At 42.5% G+C, this 24406-nt stretch overlaps 1 protein-coding gene across 1 annotated transcript in view; it reads right to left on the bottom strand.

The window, feature by feature from the left end:
- Window positions 1–9940: 9940 nt before the first annotated feature.
- odad2 (outer dynein arm docking complex subunit 2) overlaps window positions 9941–24406 on the bottom strand; it is a 36135-nt gene continuing 21669 nt past the window's right edge. Inside the window, exons 15-20 of the mRNA XM_030079631.1 lie at window positions 22732–22912; window positions 22554–22615; window positions 20001–20115; window positions 16651–16839; window positions 16161–16382; window positions 9941–10098 (exon numbers count right to left, since the gene is read on the bottom strand). Of these exons, the coding sequence (XP_029935491.1) occupies window positions 9976–10098; window positions 16161–16382; window positions 16651–16839; window positions 20001–20115; window positions 22554–22615; window positions 22732–22912 (892 nt within the window). The 3' untranslated portion in view covers window positions 9941–9975. The remainder of the gene's footprint in view (window positions 10099–16160; window positions 16383–16650; window positions 16840–20000; window positions 20116–22553; window positions 22616–22731; window positions 22913–24406) is intronic.

The following is a 24406-nucleotide window of genomic DNA, read 5'->3' as shown; positions in this document are numbered from 1 at the left end:
TTCCCGTCCTGAGATCCTGAGCTCAAACCACACGGACCGCCGTCGCCTCCTCCGCTTTATCCGGCGGCCTGCGACGCCGCGCCCGGGACTCTGAATATCTCACCCTTCTCATGTTTCCTAGCACCGAGGCCGAGGCTGCGAACATACCGTTAATGGCTTATGCCGGTTCCCGGGCCGAGGCTAGGGAAGAGAGAGGAGAGAGAGGGAGGCATCACGCTGCAAAAAATACACCACCACGTCACTTCGAGCAGCAGACAGGTTTGAAATATTACATCTCTCAAAACAAGTGTAAAAATTATGGCAAACAGTTCCACCTGCTCATCAGCTGGCCGCAGGATATGTTTTAATCATCTTTATATTTTATTTATTCATTTATTATATTTTTTTATGTAGCGTCCGGCACCTTATTCTTTTTTTGTTTGGGGGTATCGACACTCGTTTCTTACCCGAAAAAAAAAAAAAAAAAAAAAAAAAAAAAAACACCTAGGGAAAACAAGGGACACTGCACTGGAACCAGATGGAAGTACCTTGTCTTTTTTGTTTTGTTTTTATTTTTAAGAAAAATAATACATTTTTATTTTTATACTGAATTTTAATCCAAATGGCTTGTTAAGAAAGACGAATTAAGGTGTCTTACCCTATTTTTTTTTTTTTTTTTTTTTAGAGAAAACTAAAATATTAATACTGCATTTAGCTCTAAACGGCTTGTTAAGCTGGACATTTTTTGCAGTGTATGGATGCAGCCCCTGCACTGTGTAGCCCAGAGACACACTGAGTGTGGACTGTTACTAGCTATCATTCAGCCACACATATTTCAGTGTAGTTCAACTTTGTTTTGGATGTTGATCCACATGGAGGAGCTTGATTCCGTGAACCCTCGTATTTCCTTACGACCAGATCACACCTTGTCCCAAATGGTCCTGCATAAATATGTCAGTGAACAGGTTGCCTGATGATACACACTTTGCTGCAGTATTATGGCTGATCCATTACCTCTTACAACCTCCCTCAGTGCAATTTCCCCTCTGTGCTACATCTTCATAAAACCAGCCCGGCTTCTTTTTCATAGTTTTAGGCCGTCTTGAGGAACAGCTCTGCCTGAATCCCAAGCTGGTATCAAATGTTAGCCTGCTGGTTTTGCTGTGAGGAGAATTAATGCATTAGAATCAAACCAGACATAATCTGAAGTGGTTTGGTGACGTTCAGCGAAAATGGGACTCTTATATAGCCATGCCAGTGCTGATTACTCCTGATGAACCCTCTCATTGACTGTAATTATAAAAGCTGTCACATTATGGGCCCATGAGTCACAGATTCTGAGGTCCTCAGCTGCGTGTTCTTTTGGGGTTTATCCAAAGTAGTGATTCTAAGGACGTGACTAAGCAGCGAGACCCATATGAAGGGTTAGGGATCTGTGTAATTATTGTTTATTTGTGCTTATTTTCATTTAACGGGGGAAGTAACTTTTACTAACAGCTTGTGCAAACACGCTATGAATGGCCCAGTCATGTAATCACTTTAATTAAGGTTGGGGAGGGTTTATTTTCTCAAGTTGTCTGCAATATCTAAGTTTGCCTTCTTTCCTGAAGCGGACTTCTGTTACCTGCCGTGACCTTGTGACTGTTGCCTAAACCTCTGGGACAGCACAAGCATTCCCCAGAGACAGGAGTTTATGGAGCGCTATCAGCAGCATCTCTTTAATCCTAATCTACCAATAAACCTTGTCCAGAGCCTCTGCTCTGGCCCACATCTATGTCTCTACTTCAGACTCCCGCCTGCTGTCCAGAGTGGGTGTGCAAGAGCGATTCAACAGGTAGAGGCATGACATTAATCATAAGGATCCTGCTCTGTGAGGGTTTGGTGGCAGGGATGTGGGACTCACCGCATGTAGAAGAGACAGCCTGAACACAGCTCTGTCTCATCTCAAACTGCACTCTGTGCATCGCTCTGACACCACATTTCAGGCTTGTCTAGTCCTCGTAGCTGCGCTGGTCACATTCAACCTGTTTTTTTCAAGGCATCTACCAGTACCAGTGTTTTCACTCTAGATTCACAAATAAACCAACATTTTGTGCCATAAGCTAGTATATTGAAATTCAACTGATTTTCATGCCAAAAAGTTGAGAATTTGGTGTTTATTTAACTCTTTATGAGGTGGAAAAGTCTCATTTAACACTGCACCCATCTAATGGTGCCGGAATCCCTGAAATAAATTAGGCCTTTAAGTCAAGAATTGATTTACAAAGACTTAGGCTAACTGGATGATTGCATGAAAAAAGTGATATTCAGGGTGTAAAACTTAACTTTAAAAACTGTTCAATACACAACGTCCATAGTGCAGTGTTGCAAACACACCCACTGTATGAGAGCCATCTAACCACACAGCTGATGAATTAATGACTATGCTGACAGTATTTTTATGTTTGTTTTAAATAGTCTAAGTAGACTTTTGCCTTTCAAAGCATATTAGTTGATTTCATATTCTTATCCCAAATCTCTGAATGAAAAAAAAAAAATACTTTTGCAAATAAGACAAAATACAGAGAACATTGGAAATAGTGTTTTTTTTTCTCCCTGATGTACAAACCGAAATTGTGACCCAAAAACCACAAAACAAACTGAACCATGGGTTTATTGAACTATTACACCCTGAAATGATATATCCAAAGAAAATTCATTGCAGAGTTTACAGTCTGTTTTTATGTAGCTGAGATCACAGAGTTTAAAAATGGGCAGTTTTGGCCGAATAGCCTAATCCAAAATTCATTCAGTATTGATATATATCAGTCTAACCCTTCTGGCCACATTGTTGAACAATATCCCGTAGCCTTCTGGACATCTCTGAGGGATTTTGACCTTTGGCATTCAGTTTCACTTTCATCTCTCTCCATCTAATGCAAATCTCAGTTTTGTGTCACAGAATGTCAGCCATTTACTTTGACTTCCATCCCACAGAGTAAATGACAGGCATGAGTATCATTTTGTTAACACATAGCGGTGTTCTTGTATAAGTTTTGCGCATGACCTAACGGTAATGTATTCCTTGTTTTGTCTGGTTTATCTGTACCTCACTCTTCCCACTCTTCCACTTGTATTTGAGTTAACTTGTCTGTGGCTTTGGCTTGGTCTGCTAGGGGTGTTTGCCATTAAGGGTTTTATTTCTTTGCATTTGTTTTCTACTGGAACATTTAATCCTCCTATTTCACTCTGATTCCTTTACAGAATATACTTAAGGAGGCAATTAACTATTTATGATTTTTACATAAAACAAACTTGCTGTACAGAGGCAGAGAGAGGCTTTGGAGAAACAAACCTAAGATCCGTATCGTATCTTTCCACAGAGTCAGAACATAAACATAGGATTCATGTGTCTTTTTGGAGGCATTAAATGTGAACGTGAAAAGCAGACATGCAGTTGACATCAGAAAATCAGCAGGGAACACCCTATTTTTTGTCTAGGAGTACAATCAAAACATTCATTATTCAGTGCGTATTAGAAATTTTGGCCAGAAGGGTGGCCATTACTTGAAATCAGGGTTACGTCAATACCTTATGCCATTACTATCCAAATGAATTTTTAAACCCTGGTTTTCTGCAGCCATAATCTGCCCCTCATTTAAACCTACATTTTCACACCAGAGTTGGATTTAATTTTGCCATGTTAACCAAATTGGAATTACACGCTTTGGTAGGGACTACTTGTAAAGCCACAGACATATTTGTTCAATAGTTTGCCAGCTTGGGTGGAAAGTGTGACTGTTCAGCTGAGGAGAGAATTCCCAGGTTGTTTAAAATGACCCAATTACTGTTTTCAGAAAGGTTTTAAACATGTGGGACACTAATCAGAAAGTTTAAATGTGCGCTCTCTGTCCACGCCCACTTGAAGTAATCAAGAGTCAAACCCAAATGCCATTAGAAGCTGTTAGGTTTGCTCCTTGAAATTACAGTGGAGGGTAATTGTAACTTGGAGCACCCAATACTCTTTTAACCCTCCCGTGCTCTGTTGTCTGTCTAAATATGGCACTCCAAGAATACACAAATGGCTACTAAATAGGCACAGGCTCCCTCACTGGGAAGGGGTGCCAGCTCAGTATCCAGTTTGCATGGGTTTGATGGATACAGCTGTCAAATAACATGCTTTCATTGTGAACTGGAGGTTAAATTTTCTTGCATTGTCGATCCAAGTTGAATTAAGTCAGACAAAGTGTGTTTTATATGCACATAAGCCTTGCCAAAACTACTCACTCATGTAAGAATAACAAAGAGGCATATTTGAATTGGTCATTTATAATGCCAGTGTGAAAACTTCACTGAACTGTTTCAGTTATTCGTGTGTCATCACTTCCATATTTCTAGTTGCACTATCTTTGGTTGTTGAGTCTCTCAGGTATTTTTCTTTGTGGGCAGACAGTTGCGAAGCTCTGAAGTATTTGGGAGTGCTTGGGAAAACTGACAGACAGCAAAGAGCTGGACTGGAAACTAGGGGTTATATATGCATTGTGCAGGGGGAAAGGACATTTATTAATGTCAGATTTATAGCTGGAGAAGAAATAACTTCAGAGTTGAGGGGTCAAAGAGAGCAGCACGTGACAGAAAAGAGATGCAACGCTCCACCAGAGCAGAAGAATCCACATTTGAACCATTGCCTAACTGACCACTTTTACATGTATTCCTCTCATTCTGTGAAGAAACTAGAGCCCGTATTGTCTACCTCGGCTTTGTGCTTTGTGCTCATGTCTAAAAGCACACAATCAGTTACAGATTTAAATAGGATGTTCTTTAATACCTTGCTGATGATTTGTTGATTTGGTGCTATTCCCCTCAGTTGCATGTCTTCGCCTCAGGTCCAGAGTTGTGATAGCTTGATGAAAAGATCCTGATGAAAACTCTGGGATAATATAATTTTTGGTGGGGTGCCACAAGGAGTTCTCAGGTTGGTTCACGATCCAGCGAGGGGAAACCTAGCCGGGCTTATGGTTCACAGCTGTGCTGCTGGGAGCTCGTGCCAATTCATCACTGTCTGCTGTGTGAGGAACTCTGCATTTTTGAGCATCTTTACCAGACATTAGCCTTGGCCAGTGGGCAGCACTATGCGTTTGCAGGCAATCAGCATCCTCTGTGCTGCAGTTTGGTGGGGGGAAGACCAAGACAGGTCCAGGAAGGTAAACAAATTCTATGAACAACATATTTCAAATGGCAGGTTATCCAAAATACTAAAAAAGAAGATATTTCCCCACTTACCCCTAGTGCAACGTATATCATCCACTAGTGAACTGTACTGATCCAATACCAAGTACAAATTCAAGGCGGAGATATACAGCTTGCTAGTGTCCTTTGGCAGGAACGTTACCAACAAAACTCTTCACCTGGGGCTGAGGGCTGTGGATTATACCAGGTATCTGTATCACTGTTTTTCACATGTACATTTTTGATGGTTTGAGCTCCACAAACAAATGACTGGAAAGATTGGAAACCTTACCAAATCACGCACAACCTATCCGAATGGATTGATTGCACTAGATGGAAGTAGGAAAACATCTTCTGCTCTTTGTATTTTTGGTGAGCTGTTCCTGTACATCACACATAACCTCTGTATTGAAGTCTAACCCTAACTCCCCATCCCCCAAATGTCACTCAAATCAGACAGGTGGTATCAGAGATTTCACAAGTGAAGAACACGCATGCAAACTAACGGTACTGAGCCCCAACCCCAGTTTCAAGGTAGGGTCCAAAAAACAGGTGCTAATGCAGACCCATGCTCCTTCCCTATGCCTGACAGTAACGACAGCAGACACAGACGATAGCCCTGTTTCACAGCAACTGTACTGACATGAAATAGCAGGCTATACACAGGTGCACCAGTGACATTAAGGATCTGCTGCACTGAGGTCTGACAGAGCCGGGGCGTGCTGGCTCACTGGAAGAGGCTCAGGCACACTTCAATGGAACAGGGCCTTGATTAATTTCAGAAGTAACACCTGTGTTTATTTGCTATTTCATGTCAAAATGGCTGTTGTGAGAAAAGGTCTATAGATCAGGTGCATTTTGACCATTTCATTAGAAGTGAGCGCTATATTTTGGAAGGAGCCAGGATAGCTGAATAACCCCGCAGCGAGCAGCCTGTTCCACTCTCGCAAAAAAAAAAAAAAAAGTTGTTTTGAATATAAAACAAACAAGAGGGATGACTGATGAAAATATCACAAATCACAGCTGTTTTGTTACATTTTAAGAGTTTGGAAAATGTCTCCTGAGAATTTGGCTTCTGTTTGGTACACAATATGGCAGGTATGCTTCTATTTGAAGAAGCCCTATAAGTAATGCTCTGTAAGTAATGTACATGACCAAAAGCCACAGCTGTCATGACCAATATAGGTATTATTAATATTGTTGAGACCTTTATGGAGACGTTGCTCTTGCGGCCCTGAAACCTGACCCAGACGCTGTGGTATTTGCCCACTCATTTCTCTGTTTATTTATTGTCTTGCCAGCTTGTTATTTACACTTTATGGAAGGGAACGTCAAGATTCATTAGAGCCATGAAAGCCTTTTAAAAATGTCTCAAAAAACCACTGAGCAACGCGAGGGGATTACAAGACGGCACTTTAACCTTTCAAGGAGTATTGAATTGTGAGATCATGTGAGCCATCGAGGGAAGGAAACTGACGCAGGGAAGCAGCCCGCAGTGCAAACAGTGGGAGAGAACGACACGCAAGGCTCACACCAACAGGCCCGGTGGTGTGAGCAGGCTGTAATGATATAAAACCTAATTTACAGATTGAGAACAGAAGCTGTGTTCACCTCTGGTCCTCGGCTACCAGCCCCAACTCTGCCGCTCTGTTTGGATGGGACTCTGAGAGGCCCTTGTGCACACGCATGTTTTTAATGGCAGCATCGCAAGCAAACCATGCTGCTGCCACTGCTGTGCAACAGTTTGTGATTTTATATTAAAAATGGTCCTTAGACACTGGAGGGGACAGAAAGCCACTTCTAATATTTGGAAGGAACTTTTACTGTTCATTAGTTTCTTTTATGAAATATTGCTGTGGAGTGCCTGTAGAGATGTGGGACCTTTAAAAAACTTCAAAAGAACAGTTCCATTTTGAAACAACTGAGCTAATATCACAATATTTCAGCCCATTGTCTAAAGTACTGCCTGCTCATAAAAATAAGTGATATAAATTTATTGCTCTGTCCACCCAACTGTGGACAAACACATTTCACGACTGGAGAAACAGCACTGCCACACACAAGCCTTGTATAATGAAGTCCTTGAGTGTGGTTGCGTCCATCACGCTGACCTAGGGAGAACCGTCTTGTGGTGTCTACACAGGGTGAAGGTTAAGCCAATGGTGAGAAATACCAGTTAAGATGCAGGGGTGTGGCAGATGCCGGGGCCTACATGTTCCCTCAAAACAGGAGCAACAACATCAGGGATATCCCTCTACTATTTCTATCCTTTCCGTGAAGCCATGAGAAGCATGAGATCTCGAATGGTGACCAGAGAGGCCAGAGCTGGACGTAATTGCTGCCTCTGCCGAGGCGTGGAGGCACAACCTCTAATTTCCCGTGAATAATGTCCTTGTGTCGGATGGCAAGCCAAAGAAAGTGGCAGTTTCCTTTCTCAGAGGAATTGTGGCTCAACTAATACACTCAACTGTGGCTTTAAGATCAATGGGCCTGAGGGCCAGGCTCCCAAAACCAGCTTCCTACTTCCACTCAGCCTCTTCCCTTCCCTGTGCTCCTCAAAGTAGTGCCCAGGGTTCAGAATGTGAAGTGAGGCAGTATTTCTTTACGACAACAACAAGAATACGGCCTTAAAATTGTAAATCAAGGCTCATTCAAGTCTGAGAACATGCTGGGAAGCCGTTGTAGAAAGGAAGAATATATCTTTCCCTTTTTAAGCTCTATGGATAATGTTAAGCATCTTGAACTCCCAGACAGAGCCCCTGGCCTGTCCCACTGATGGCTGAAACATAGAGTGGGGTTGCGCATCTCATAAATTCCTGCCCTTCAGTGGAACATGCAACATTTGTTTAATGATGTAAGTTATGCATATCCTTCCAGTCAGCGACCTCTGTATCAAAATACAGAAAGAGGGCGAAAAAAAGGGAGAAAGATGAGAGAGAATGAAAGTAAGTAGCTACACAAGAGAACAATAACAGTAAGGGCTTCCGTCTTTGCTTGTTTAGGTTAATCATGCTTTTCCGTTAAACATTTCCTAAAAATCTGTTTTGACATACGGCATGGCTTTGGAGGCTGTTAAAGCGTGTTGCATGGAATTAAAGGACCATTAATCATTGTGAATTTGTTTGCTTTGAATGGTTTGGAGACAGTGGCTCACTTCAAGTTCCAGCTCCAAGTTGTATTTTTGGAGGGAGTTGCTTCTTAGGAGTAATCAAGTTAAAGTTCACTCATCCACTGTCCTCTCTCCGTGCTCTCCCGGTGACCTCTCATAACAGCTGGTAGTGCTTAAACTTCAAGGATAGATGAAGATTTTCAACCACATATTTGCAATGTTTTGCTAATTTTCTATATTAGTACATGGTTGATATTAATGATGAAAGTCCCTTGAGCTTTTGTGGCAGTCTCTGTGGCTGAATGCTGAGCATCTAAGCTAATTGGGACCAGGACAGTGGGATTAGAGAGACAGAGAGGCAGACAGAAAAGCAGGAGGGTGGTGAAAGTTGAGGCCAACAGTCTTTACTAAAATCCTCTGTGCAACAGTTGTTCCTGACATGGCCTGTTTAGACTAAACAAGAACACAGGACAAAAGACAAGGGCTAGACAAGCTCGGCTCAGCTGTGAGGAGTAACACAAACATACCATCACTATGACAATGTCCAAATACGCATAGAGACAGATAAGATTTGATGACATCTGTTTAAATGTCCCCTAATCCGTAAACAAGCTATTGAAATGCAACTATTAAAACAACCATCTCAGTTTACAGGTTTCCAATTTTATTAAAAAAAAAGAAAAAGAAAACCAATGTTATTACTTTTGGAAAAAACAAAAGACAAATAGCAGTTTATGTTCCCCAAAAATCCTCCAATGGATTGTTTTATAGCTGGTGTTGAGCAAATGCCATGCTAGTGTTTTGGTACAGAGGTGGTCCCAACTGGCCACAAACACCTACAATGTTTTTCTTTTTACAGACAAAAATAATGAAGACATTTAGAAAATATAGTTTTTATAATAAATACCTGTTCCAACTGTGCAGCAGAAACTGAAATTAAGAAAATTGTAACTAATATGGAAAATGCCCCTAGCAATCATGGTTTAAATTCATAGCTATAGTTAATATTTGCAATGGAGAAAGGACATACTGAATTTATGTGATCATATTATTTTGTGGCATTTATAATGTTTACAAGACTGTTTCTGTGTATTGCACAGTGCTAGTGCAGTACTCTTGTGTATAACAAGCAACAATGCATTATTCTATTTTTCCAAACAGAAAGAAAGAAAGAAAGAAAGAAAGAAGCAGAGAAATTGTGAATTGTGAATTTGATATATATATGGAGGGTGAGACCCCAACCAGATGTGGGGCTTGTTTAGATATTGTGGTCTTGTGTGGATTATGTAAGGAATTTGACTGCAGAGAACATGCTCTGAACTGCTTTTAGGAACGTGTGGGGTATTTGGCATACGAACAAACACGAGAAGCATTTATTTTTAATCATCAAATTTTCAAAGTAGGGACAGCAAGAGGGACAAGACGGCTTCCTTAAATGCTTATATGCAGTCCTGATGAGATAATTGTTGTAAATACAGAGCCTGGGATAAAAGCTTACTGTAGAACGGAAGCAAGAGGGCAAATAAATATACGCTCATCACTCGGGATGCAATATTTTATTTGAAACACACTTACTGTGGAGATGGAACAGGCTGGGTAAAAGAGAGGGGGTATAGTGTAAATATTTGCCAGGGCTGTCCAAACCAGCCCATCAGCACTGGTTAACTACAGTGGAACTGTCAGGGAGGATAACCGTATGAGGCCTTGTCATTAGCGAGGGCCAGTCGTCGGATGTTGAACACACAGTCAGCAGCAGCCTCCTGGAACATCTCATCAGCGGAACCCATCATGCCAAGCAGGAGCTGCAGGAATACAAGACAAGGAAGTTGGTATGGCGAAATGTACAACAGATTATTTCGAAATTATAACAAACTAGAGGTACACTGATACAGCCTACAGTAGGTATATTTTTTATTTGAAAGCTTTCAGTGACCAATAAGCAATAATGTGTAGGCATAGTAAATGCCCTTTGAGAGGAAATTGCTGCATAATGCCACCAAAGATGCCCTAAACTATACAGTGGCCATGCTGTGACAGTCCCAAGCTGCAATGGCACGTGTCCCTCTGTGTGTGTGTGTGTGTGTGTGTGTGTGTGTGTGTGTGTGCGTATACTCTGTGTGTGTCCCATTATAACCTTCCAAACCATGCCTCAGCAAAGGGGTTACAGCTGCGAGCACACATGCTTCTGTAAGTTTGTTCAGATGAAAGTCAAGCGGGGCAGGCTCAACATTAAAAACCTGAGCACGAACCACACCACTCAACAGCCTTTCCACAGCTCCAAAGGTCAGATTATATCCGACTATTACTGCCTTGTATAATGGATCTGTTTGATCTTATTGCAGAACGGGGTTTGTTGCTCTCCAGAAATCTCTTGCTTTGGAGGTGCTGTTTTTGGTTACATAAAATTGTGCATTAAAAAGTTTTTATTATGTTCAGAGAGTTACTTATTAGGTTTACGTTTGTAACCTATACAAGGAAGCAAAAAGAAACATTGGTTATGGTATACCACTGTATGGCATTGTTTTTGTTTTATTTTTGAGCAAAATGACTACATTGTGTTCGTGGGCAGCTGTAGGGCTGAGTCAAAGTAAAAGTAAACGTAGGCACAAACACTCTGGTGCAATGCATGCATCTAAATTTGTTCAATGTGTGCTCCTTCGTGAAATCACAATGGTGTGCCATTGAGCTTTCCTAAGCCACACTGGCAATTATTTTGGATGCTCTTGTTTACATCAATACTGAACCAAAGGCAATATTAAATCCCCAAACTAAGCACTAAAGGACTTCCAAGTCTTAAGCATAATGCAGTCTTGATAAATGTATTAATTGTTGAGCCATTTGAGCCACTTTTTATCCTCATATATCAAGGGCTCTTTTCAACTGAATGAAAAATGTTTTCAAAAAGACTTGTTTAACAAGAGCATGTTGTAGCAGGCTTAGAAGTGGTGTTGGAACACTCTCCGGATTGTTTTCCCCCGATTTCAGTGCTGCTTGGTGATCCTATGAGCAACACAGCAGACACTCTCTAAACTCTCAAAGAACTGAACCAAGGACCAAGCTTCTTTAAATTTAAATCCATCCACTGAATTAGTATAAACAAGCAGAATGATTTCCAAAGGCTTTTCTCTCTTCTCACTCAGCCTCTCCCTCCTTGCCTCTAACACCAGATGTCCAGATAGGAAGTGATGTGACTCCTTTGTCTATGTCACACTAACATAATGTCACTGTCATCCTTTCTGGGAGTAATCATCTTCACTAATAGCCTATGTGTAGACATCTGCTAATCCCCATCATATGTTGCCTTCTCTTATCTCCTTCCATATGAAGCTGCCTGGCCCATGTTTTGAACTCATCTGAACGCTGCTTGGGCAAAACTTGAGTGTTTTTTTTCCCCTCCTGTTATCATTGTGTTCATAATGCATGTCAGAGTCGAGCTGAGGTTGAACCCTGACCCCTCTCCATGTTACATGCAAACTTAAAAGGCTGTTCCGCACATTTGTGTGGTTAGTGCTGAGCCAAGGAAGTGGAGAGGAGACATTCCCAGAATTTTCTGCACAAAGATAAATAGTGAAAAGAAAACAGATGAAAGATGAGGTGAACCAATCTCTGTGTATGAGCACGAATGGGCTGTGGACCGAATGTCCAGTAGAACCCGCTAAAAGCTGAGAAAATAGTACCATTTCTCTTGATTATTATCATATCATTTTATGGAAAATGGTGTACTGTGGACTAAAGTGTCAGCTCTTCTCAATGCACTAGTGTCAGGAGTATACGTGAAGCATTTGCCCTTGGTTTTTATATGATTTTTAAATAGCATCCAAAACACCTCCGAAAGCAAACTTACATCCACAGGCTCCAGAAAACATGGAGCTCACTCAAACAAGTCTCTTTTGTGAAAAGAGAGGATGCCTGAGAAGTGCCAGAGGCAGCGTTTTTGCCAACCTCATAGCATGTTATTCAGACGTCGCCAAATAAGGTCTCCCGAAGCGCACAGCTAGGCTAAGATAAGCGTGTCTCTCTATGCCGCCTTTTTTTCTGCCTTGCTCTTTCCCCCCCAGCTGGGATCTCAAAGAATATAATACGCCACTTGTTAGATATTCCCTGACCATGGTAACATGAACACTTGCCCTACGTTTGAAAAATGAATCGTGAGTCTGAGGTTTTTGCACTTCAGAGAACTCCAGTGAGTCTTGACCTCCAAGAAGGGAGCTGCAGAACACGCTTCTTTGGCTGTGTTGGACGGAGCGGGGTGGGAGAGTGGGGAGGAGCAGGCGTGCAGTGTGGGAGGGCTACACACATTGTTGCATGTGTATGCGCACGTTCCATCACACAAGCTGGTGTCACAGTGTTAAGTGCACGCTGTTGGACTGCCAGAGTTCAGGTTTAAATTCCCTCGTGCCCAGGGTCTGACAGCCATTATGGCTCCAGCAGCCCCCCTAGCCCGCCGTTCCCATGTTTCAGACTTCCCTGTGTAGGCAAACAGCACAAACAGACAGCAGTGTTTAGCCGGGCGGAGGGGAAGTTAGTGAGGGAAGTCAAGGTAAACAACATTCCCTACAGCTTCCAGTGAGCCAAAGACTGTTAAGCTGGCTTCTCTCTGTCTCTCAAGGAGAGGAAAAGGATGGAAAGCAGCATTAAAATCAATGAGTTCGAGTGGAAAGTTTGATTATAAACCTTTCAGTCTGATTCCTGGGGCTCTTCAACCTGAAGGACACTGCTTGGCATTCGTGGGAGAGGCTTAAAGTCAGAGGGCCTAAAACATTTCACTCCAAGGATCTCAAAAACACGGTAGTCAAAACAGAGCAGGTAGCATGCAGTGCCTATTTTATCTGCTCACCACACCCACAACCTGAAATCCTGTTACACAGTAACCATGACCAAGAGGAAACTTCAAAAATAAATCTGCAATGTTTTGTTTAAATTCTGATGCTGCTTGGTTTTCTCTCCTTCCCTCTCATTTGATGTAATCTTTGCCCCCCACAGCCTCAGTACTCACTTTCACTCCCAAAGCCTGAACTTGTAAGAGAGAGAGAGAGAGAGAAAAAAAAAACATAACACAAACACTAACCGGGCTGAGGCAGAAGTGTGCTGATGGCAACATAAGTGCAAACGTTTTTCTCATTTAGATTAGTAAAAGCCTAAAATACATACCAGGACCTGGCAAAAGCTATGCTCTGGAATACCTTCAGTTGAAAATTACCAATAATTACCATCAGCATTTTGTAATTTTCATCAATTTACTTCACAAAGCTTTTCTTATGAAAGAGTCTCTTTAATACAAAAAGCTGGCTAAAGCTGTCTACAAGGATTTATGATTTCGGCAAACAATCCCCAGTCCTCTGGAAGCAATGTAAAGCACAGCGGAGGGCGTGTTGATTTTGTACATGGGACAAAATAAAGCACATCCTTATAAAACTGTGAGATACCAAGAGTACATGTCAAATCAAACGGGGAGGGCAATTCATCTCTCTGGCTAAAATTCCCTTTGCCCTGGTACACGTTTCCTCTGGGAAAGAGAGCCCCTGAATCCCATTCCTCAACAGGGCTTGTTCTGAGAGGCCAAAAGATTTCCTTGACAAGGAAAACCAGAGCAAAATCACACAATGAAACAAGGGCAAGATGATGAGAATGAGAATTTGTGAATGCCATCGGGACGTTTCTAAACATGAAATCAATAGTGAAATAATTATGTAAAGATGATGCATACATTTATATTACCACCCCAAAAGGCATGTGTAATTTTCAAAAAGTGGAAAATTGGAATTAAGACAGATTTTGGACAAATTTTTAAAACTTAAAACTCTTAGTATTTAAAAAAAAAAATACAAAGATTTGTCTCTAATGTGTTTTCCAGTGTGAGATACTTTCTTTTCAATGCTTAATTTCCTCTGTGAATCTTGGGGGACTGGGCTATACACCATTAAGTGTGCTAGGGAGGAAAGTTACTTACTGAACTGAGTATGGAGGGAGAGAGGCCTTCGCTGCAAGAAATCATTCGGAATCGTATACTACACGTGGGTGATGTTTTGAGAGCTTCTCAATGGCACAGAAAAGCTCTTTGAAATACGGCTGCAATAATACAAGAGGCAGTCGAGAATTTTACACTGGGCTGTAAATTATACACACAGTATGGACAGGGCCCGGCATCGCTCCTCGATAAACCCTCTCCAGCCCATTTAGAACGATTGAACATATTGTTTTAACACATTCTCCCTAGTAGTGGTCTGTATATCACAAAGCAGAGCATTAGAGTGTGGTCTGAATAGTTTCCTCATTTGGAGATTGACAAGTTCTCATGCCATAATGTTTCCTCGGGGGTCAGGCAGGTAAACATCAACCTCCCTCCAAGACTGGCCGAGACTGAGGCCAGACTGAACAATGAGCCTGCCTGTGCTGGGTCTCCACGTCTGAGATTAAGAACAAATGAAACCCTGCAATACTGGTGCAGTTACGTGGCCTTTGGTAATTAAGCTCTTTAAAAGTCCAAAAATACATTATGGAGTAGTGTTGCAACTCTGAACTGGTACATTAATAAGGGCAAACAGAGAGACAGATTAAAAAGGGTGGTATGCAGTGTATTTGCACACACACATGCACACACGCATGCACACCCATGCATATACATAAACACATACACAGCTTTCAAATATACAGACACATGCAAATACACACGCACACACACACACACACACAGAGCAAGAAAGAAGGCTTGTTCAGTTTTTGTCGTGGCTGGAACTACAAAAAACTTTCAGCTTAACGACTTTTGCAAATTGGACATAACTCTTTCGGAACACCCAATGTTCAGTCCAGCTACCAATTATGGCTAGTGTTGAACCACATACACTATAACAGCAGATCAAGCTAAAGTACACCATTAAATGAACATGGGAAAAAATATTTGGCTGCAATTGCATAACCACTTCATAATTTATATCGCAGTTGTTATTGAGAAAAAAAAAAAGGAACAATTTTAACTCTCTGTGGCCACAAAAAGATTTCTCATGTGAAAATGTTTGTCTGCCAAACGTGATTGAATTAGAGAATGAGCTAGAAATCTTTTCCCAAACACTGAATTAGGGGTACATGATCATCTGTGACAAGACATCAATTACAGAGTAATCTTAACATAAAATCTCTACATCACTGTCAGAGACAAACATAAACACTATCTGGAGTAGGGCATGGAAACAGCCCGATAGGCTAAAATGTACTGACAAAACAATGCTTGTTCCTTTTTGGAATTACACAAAGTAACTGTCATGATGAAGAAAATGATGAAAAAACAAAACAAAACAAAACAAAAAACAGTGGATTTAGCTGTGCAGAGAAAAAAACCCTTGACCATAACAAAACATTGTTTTCTCATAGCCTTGAACAGCTCTGACCCGATTCCTTGGCTTGAACCATATCGCTGGTGCATTCTACCCTGATGTCCAGGAACAGCCCTTAGCAACAGTTACCCCCAGCTACAGCCCTTTGACTTGTGCTGTAATGGCATCTAGGGTCTACCGGGGAAATGGCACTTTGCACACACTGAGCTGTTTGCTTTTCTGAATTCCCATGACAGCTAGAAAGTGGAGTCATGTTTCCGCCGCTGAATAAAACCCACTTTGTTTCTGCTCCATCGGTCAAAGGCTCTGAAAATAGTCACAGCTTTTCAAAGTTTATTACTCAGTGTTATTCACACATCGATAAAACAAGGGTGGTGGGAGGCCAAGGCACATTTTCCTCAAAGCAATTATGCCGGATTTAGTCTCAAAACACCAAACTAAACCAGAAGAAATAATTACTTTGTAAATGATCTACAAAAAAGCAAACAATAGGGAGTTACCTGTAAGGGAACAGCAACAGTACTACAACTGACCTTGACCACTCCGTTCTGGTGCATGGTGATGCAATTGTTGGGTTCCTTGGACAACTGGAGCAGGGCATGGGCTGTGGCCTGGTGGATTGAGCTGTCTGTGGACTTGAGGTAGCGCACCAACGGAGCCACAGCACCAGCCTCCCCGAAAGAAGCCCTGTTGCTGCCCCACATGCAGCAGTGGGCAATGGCCTCTGCCAGGTGGCGGCGGAGCCTGTCATCGGTCTGTGTGAAGGAGAACAGGATGCCATTAGGCCCCAGAGACCAGACTTGACAAGGTATGCTAAAACAACCTGTTTTAATACATCTCTGCAAAAGACACTTGTCAACATCTATTAAAGTTCCTCTCATTAGCTGGATTTATGCTGCGATGACTAAGAAAATGGCACTGTAAATCCACTGTAAAGACAGTTAAGTCATATATCGGCAGTAAATACAGCATTGTTGAATAGGAAAATCTTGTTGTTTGTCTCCAGTGGTGAGGTATTCTTACTGTGTTAGTCAGCTTGGCCAGCATCGGGACAACCCCGTGATCAGTGATGACTGCCAGATTGTCCTCGTCTTTGGCTATTTTGGCGATGACAGCGCAAACGCTCGCCAGTACCTCTTTGTTTGTTGACTTCAGCAAATTAACAATCAGTTCCAATCCGCCGACGAAGTAGAACAGCATTTCCCCTGCATCCTAAAGTCAAAGGGTCTGTTATTAGATGGTGCTCTCGCTCTGTGAAAATGAAGGGGGAGGCGGATGAAGGGGTGAGGGTGTAATGGTTGAGGAAAGAAGGGAAGCAGGCAGGGGCATTTGAGCAAGGCAGAGAAAACACAAGACACACAAAAATAAGGGAAAACAGCTTTTCATCAGCCTCGGCAACAATCAAAGTCCCATCAGTGCAACCCAATTAGAGGTGGAATACATAGCCTTGGCTCAATGCTGCATTACACTGAATGGAAAAAGCATGTCGTCAATGTGAGATCTGACTGTGCCAATCTATATGCTTTATCATTAGAAATGTGCAGTAGAACTGTCCTGATCTGTGTGAAATGGTATGTTTTCAAAAACTGAAATGCCTTAAAGGCAGCATCTCTTGTAGTCTACAGCAGAACTGTCATCTGAACAGGCCATAAATCTTTGACATCTTTGTCAGCCTCTCCTCCTTTCACCCTAACTTGTCACAGTGAAGAAGAAACATAGCATTTAGAGCTTAGAAGTGACATTTAAAGCTTTTGCCCCAGGCTGACACAGTGTAGATGAGAGGCTTAAATGGTTTGAGTTCATGGCACCAGCGGGTACCACAGGACTCTCAGCCACTTATGGGGCGATGCCTACCAAGCCAAGATGCTGGTGGCGAGTGCTGAGGGAACCACAGCGGAAGAGCTGGCATGGGCACTCACTTCAGTATGGCTTGGCACATCATGGCTGCTGTTTAAAATCACAACTCACCATATCGCCAGCCACCAAAGGGAGGAATACATCAAGGTGGCTGAGTCTGTAATGTTCAATGTTATGAAAATAGAACAAAAATTTCCCCAAAAGCATACTATTATGGATGACTGAATGCAAATCACAAAGCGCACTTAATTTGAGCATATTTCAACATCAATCTAAATGTCTAGCACTGACATAGTGCTGTGGAATACAGTAAACACAGAATTCAATACTGTACATCTTTTAAAATAGTCTGCAGGGATTTCCTCAGATTCAGTACTGAGAAAAAGCAGGTCCTCTACTTTGGGAGAGCTGGATGTACTGCTGTGTGGCCCTATCTAACAGAGGGCTCATAGCTGCGATCTGGCGAGGGCGCGGTAGCTGTCTATGGGTCCTGTGATGCCGTGCCAGAGGATGAGCCATGTGTGCAGCGCAGCGCCGGGCGGGGGGGCCGGGGCCAGAAGCTGACCCCCCAACGCACACAGGAAGCCCTTCCTCAGGAATACTGATGACGGCCGGCCGGGAGTCCCTGCGACAGAGGAAGCACTCTCAAGCCACCAGCTGCGACAGACTAGCCAGGATCTCTTTCAAGGCCTGGACGGGCCCCCAGATCTGAAAACCACAGCATTATGAGGCTGCACACGGAAAGGCCTCTCTCGCTATCCTCTCTCTCTCCCCTCCTCTTACCCAGGATGAAATGAAATAGAAAACACATTATCTGCTGTGCGTGATCTCAAGCTGAGGGGAGAAAGCCAAACTCAGAATGGCAGTAGCTGCCCTGAAGCAATCAGGCTTCTATAACATACATTGCTACCATGTAAAGGAAAAATAAATCAAGCGTCCAAAGTTGCCTCCATGTCCAGGCAAATTAATGATACACTCCATTACGTGCAACCGGGCAGGTTCTACTTCCTTGATTGAGGCACAAAGCTAATAGACTGATTCACTACTAAGCCTTTGCAGCTCTTGTATGATAATAAGTGTTTTATGTTGTGGACCTGGCAGGCAAGTGCTAGTGGAGTGTGCTGTATGTGTCTGTCTGTGTCTAAGGAGGGGCAGCAGGATGGTGCATCCAGCAGATGCATTTATACCATGGCTCTCTCATAAATCCTCTATGGAACTGCTAACCCAAACCACATGGGTTTTTTATCTAAATAACTACTGCACCAAAGCAGCTGTATCAGGTTCCCCGGTCCGACGGGCAAAAAGCACTATTTAGTTCTTGTCATTGCCCCCGTCTCAGAAAAATCACCCAAAGAGCATGTACATTTATTTCCCTCAAAATTGGCACGATGACATCCAGACAAACATTGTCAAACTTTGTTAGTGCTCAATAGCGGTCTGCAGTCCTCCTCTCCCTCCATATGGTTGCCATGCATCATTTTCGCCACACTTCTGGGCCAGAGAAATTCCAGCCAGTGAAAAAGGCTTCACCCCCAAGACACCTGTCTGGGCCCAATATATCTGTTTAAACTTAACCAGATTGTCCCACTGACAAGCTGTTTACCTTAATCACAGCGATAATCTAATAGAACAACGTTACGTTTGTATTTGGAAATTATACAAGCACTCGGGGGATCAAAGACCTGCTGATGTCTGACTCAAATAAGAGTTGATTGACACCAGCACTGTGTAATACTAGGCTACAGGGTTGGAAGTAGGGCATAAAGGAGCTCATAATATTTTAAGGAAAACATGATAACATGACAGTCAGGTTTATCCAACTCCGCAATATCTCTTTTTAGAGTTTTATAGAATAGTTTAAGGTAAAATTACAAAAGTTATATCAGATAAGACCAATCTGCCTGTTGCCTGTTCCTGATGAGAGCAGTGTTTACGCCATGTAGCAGGTTCTTTACAAGTCTTTGTTTTCTACATGTTGAGCAGTGTTTGCATTATATAAGCGGGTTCAGAGGAGACACCGTCTGGCACCCTGTGCAATATGCAAGGCTGCTGCCTGGATTGTGTGCCTCTGTAACTAGTAGCATGTTGAGGGAAGATTTTCAGCCGGGGAATCAGAAGCCATGCCACAGGATATTACTCAGTCTTTTTCGCTGCCTGCTTCCCAGTTCACCAATCCCAGTGTGCCAAGGAGGCTTCTCTGCTTCATATTAGCCCAGGGTTCATGTAAGCCTTGGCTGACACAGCCGTGCCCCTGCAAACCTCCCAACAGCAGGTTGGAAGCAGAGCTTTGGAGACAAGCATGGTGATATAAGGAGACTTCTGTTTGGTGAGTGGGATCTAACCTTGATACCCCTTTATGCTGAAACAACATGAACTCTGCAGACCTCTTTGATTTATTTGTGTATATATATATACGCCTTCAGTCTTCCGCATTTGCACAGACACGGGTCAGATGCAACTACAGAAGACAAATGTACTTTCAGTCCTGGAGGAATAAAAAATGCTCTGTACTTCACCTTTGTATTCTCAAGGCATGGACAAATGGCCCATGCAGCACTGGACTGAACATCTACATTGGGGTTTTTCAACAAGGACCAGAGCAGGCGGACTCCGTCAAGGCGGTCAATGATTCTGTGGAGAGGCGATGAGAGGGAGAATAGGGGTGCGGTATGGAATGGAAAGGAGAAAGAGAGAGAGAAAGAATGAACAAGTGCAAGAATGAGCATGACCGATAAAACCAGGCACATTATGATTTCATATACTCTGATCTTTGATTAACCATATTTTCCTACTTTTCTGTCATGTTTGTTTCTCAGACCTCTGACCATATCAGCGTGGAGAGGAGCGGGCTCTACATAACTACTGCCAAGCAGGATCAAAGAAGGGATCAATTTAAGCATGAGCTTTCCATCACAGCCCGCCTTCAGTCCTGTACAGTTCCTCTCCAGACCTGAAACCCACCCACTGTCTGCTCACTCAAATCACTCTCCATGGGAAAGCTCAGGGATGCTGGGGCCAGAGGTTACCTCGCATACATCTGTGTACAGTGCTTCATACATGGATTTATAAATAGAAACTGAGACAAACTTACACTCTATGTTGGTGGCTTGTTTTTCAACCCTAGCCAAAAAGAGGACCTCTTTCCAAATCAAACAGAGCTAGAGACAGGTCTCTCTATATTTCATAGGGTCTGAATGAAGTTTACTTAAGCATGGGCCGTATTTCATGCCGCATACATGACTGTAGTCAAAACTGCAGGCATGGTCTGGGAACCCAAAGAATTACGCCACAGTGCACCCGTTGTCTGGTATAAATAACATGTAACGTGTTCCCCATGTGTGCTTCCACCAACAAGGCCGACATTGAATGCTGTCATAATTACTTAAACACTCCCTAATCACAGTATCTCCGTGACTGGCAACGAGCGAACACTCATCAGGGACGTCCCCTGCGCCATCTGTCTTCCGTTTGCACATAAATCAGTCTGGGGGGATCATAACACAAGATTCCAGTCCGCGGGGCCTCTTAAATCCGGACCAAAAACAAAAACGAAGCGTCATATCGTCCGCCAAAACAGCTCCGTCCTCCCAAGAAGCAGGTATGAAACAGATTAGCAATGAAGATGCAACTGACAGTGATGGATTAGAGGAGAAGACCGCAAACCCTGGAGGCATTAAACGACGTGTGTTCCTCCTTGTAGCTACACAGGATTCATCGAAGGAAGTGCTATGTCATTAACCGCACACTGCCTACTGGTTGGGAATGAAAACAAACATATGAGTATTTCATGGAAATTTTTAAAGTGATCGGGGTTTGTTTTTGGCTTTCAGCAGTTATGGATGACCGGCATCAAAATGATGATGAGAGAATGATTGTGCCGAACAGCATAAGGTGCTTCTTCAGTAATAGCTTTTGTTGGCAAAATGAGGTGTTGCATAAAAGACAGGAATTTTGTTGCTGACTGTGTGGCAACACCAGATGTATGCACAAATCACATTATTGTGTTTGTTAGCCTAACAGTGAGAGCCTAATCACTGTGCATCTGAAAAACAGATCTGGCCTTGTCGGTTTGGAGCAGGAAACAATCAAATGTGAGTTATTTTAATTACTCGGCAAACTACTGTACACATACACATTTCAAAATAAGCCATTACCACAAAACATACAAAAAGTGCCAGTGGAAATAAGGTCTCTCTGTTTACAGCTAAGTGTGAATGCTAAAAGATTACAAGGTCTGGCCTAAATATACATTCTGTGAGAAAACATGGAGAACACGGCTGCTGGATCATCAGCCTAGATGTAAAACAGTCCTCCTGTGGTGAAATCTAACACAGTTAGTGGCTTTATTTTGTCAAAACATGTAGCACTTTTTATTGCACCCCTGGGTTCTCACTCCCTCACCAATGTAATACTTTCATACAATTGTATTAACAGCTAGCTAACAATGTGAACTCATACATTACATTGTATTTGTGTCCAGTGTTAATTAAGAAGAGTCTTGCAGTCCATAACAGCCTTGTAAAAGCAATGAGATTCAGATGGGCGCCACACAATGTTCTGCAGTATTGAGGGTGACACTAAATGAACTCAGAAAAAGAAGAACACAAACTGTTCTGGACTGCAGGTTCACTGTGTTTTCCCAGCCATGAGGTCTTAGACAAGGCCAGCATTAGGTATATTCCTCTGACCAGCTCAAGTCCTGACAGTGACCACAGAGCCTCAGTAAAACACTGGGAATTAAACCACAAGTATATTTAACACAGCAGGTACAATAAACAAAGCCTTTAACATCTGTTATTAAACTTAGGATGAAAGAGAAACCTACCTGTATAATTACACATTATGAGAACATAGATTTCTTTAAACATTGTAATGATACTGTCTTTGGATCCTAGAGTTTGTGTCAGTCCTTTGCCATAACATATTACATCATTGCATCATTTAGCAGACACCTCACATGTGACTATCTAGCTCATGAAAACACTGTGCGGTAAATGTATTCTGTGTGTGGACACAACCTCAAAGACCATGTAACCTTGTCAGATGTACATGATGGGAGAAAGACTTACTCCATGTTATCTTTCTCTGTAGCACAAGCACCCACTGCCTTGGTCACATTCACAAGCAGTGCCTAGAAAAAGGAAAAATAAGTAAGAGCATAAGCATGATTGATTAAAGAAATATAAAAAATGAATGAGTTTTTGTTAGGAGATTTCCCCTGGTGGTGCCAGAAATAATTCAACATGCCTGGTTGGTTCTAGTGAGCAAGTTGACCAGTGGCTGGATGCCTCCACATCTGCGGATGATCGCTCTATTGGCGGGTATCTGGGCACACTCCCCCAGGGCTCCAACAACATTGACCAGCACTTCCTCAGGCTGCCCAGTCAGCAGGTTAACCAGGATCTCCAAGACATTGTACTCCTGAAACCTTTGGGATCAATAATAATGTAACAGCATAATGTTAGCTAAGCAGCGCACCTTATATCATTTTGAATGTCTGCTACAATCAAAGGGAAATCCCACTGAGTTGTATGAAAGGGACGTGACAGAGATAGTATGAAAGAGAAACTATAAACGAGAAAAAATGGCATCAGCTGACCAGATGACAGACAGCAGCTACTGTGCTGAAAGTGAGTGACTTTGTCCATGCCTGGCCTCGGTATAGATCACTTTACCCAGTAGCAGAGGCAGTTTTCCCACGGCTTTCTTGCAGCTGCCCCATGCATGTACTTCGCATGACCAAAGGGTTGCTGTGGCTTGGAGAAGTTCACTCCCTGTTTTGCTGTAATTTAGCTTTGTTTGCCAGTGCTATAGAGCGGTAAACTATAGTAAACATTTAAAAAGGATAGAATGTGGTCGCAGAAAGCCTCAACAAACCTCTGATGTACAGTTAAGTTCTACGACTGTTTTTATTCACAGTTACGGTTGCTGGCAGCGTAGACCGTAGGCTATTGTAGATGGCCAAGGTCATTTGGTTTTGGTCAGGGTCCACCGAAACACAGCCTATTCTTGCAAGTGAAAACACTGCTAATGAACAGAGAAGCTGCCAAAGTTAACTTCAGTGAAATTCACCAAAAGGAAAAACAATGGTTTTCCTATGCCATCACTGAAGTGTCATCTACAGTGGACTACAGTAGAATTATCTTGTAATCACAGGCATAACTTTTGATAAATGAACAGCAAGTCATGTCTATTTTTGTTAAGCCAAGCCCAAGTCACGTAATTACGTGATGGCAAGAGTAACATTACACAAAGCTGCCTGAAGCGGCTTCTACTGCAAACACTGGGCTCCACACAACTGGAAGCTTTATTAAAGCCTGTCAGAAGACACAAGAACCACAGTGGTGCTTCTGTGCAGCAGATTTTTATGATTGATTGTCTTCCTTTTTCCTTGGCTCATTCATCTGCTATGGCAACACGTTCAACTGATGGTGCAGAAAGCTTTAACACTGCCTGTTATACCAACTAGTGTTTAGGAAGGCCTGAGTGAAAGAAAGACATACTTTCAGGGACTCTGAGCAGAGACCCTCCAAGAAGTTCAACAACAAGCATAAAGGGATACAGAGACATTAAAATGGATGGATACAACCTGAAGTTTAACAGATAGCTTGACTTATTTCAGTTGAAAGGGAACATTGGAGCAGTGAATAACTCTAGGGTGAGCAAAGAACTGTAGACAGAATATGAGGTAAGGAGAGGTATCATTTGGGTAGGCAATTATGGTTTGCTCATCATAGGGCTGGAACAGAGGTAAGATGGAGGGGTAGTCAGTAATTGGAAGCAAACCCCACAATCTTGACCCCAAACATTATTGTGCTGGCAAATTCAATTCAAGACTTGGCAGTCATGGCTTTCCATTGCAAAGTTATTCCTTCACTCTTTTGTTAAGGCTTCTTAAACAGCATTTGCGTATGTCCATAAC

The sequence above is a fragment of the Myripristis murdjan genome, chromosome 20 (assembly GCF_902150065.1).
Source record: "Myripristis murdjan chromosome 20, fMyrMur1.1, whole genome shotgun sequence".
NCBI classification, from domain to species: Eukaryota; Metazoa; Chordata; class Actinopteri; order Holocentriformes; family Holocentridae; genus Myripristis; species Myripristis murdjan.
This window is presented reverse-complemented; position numbering and strand designations above follow the sequence as displayed.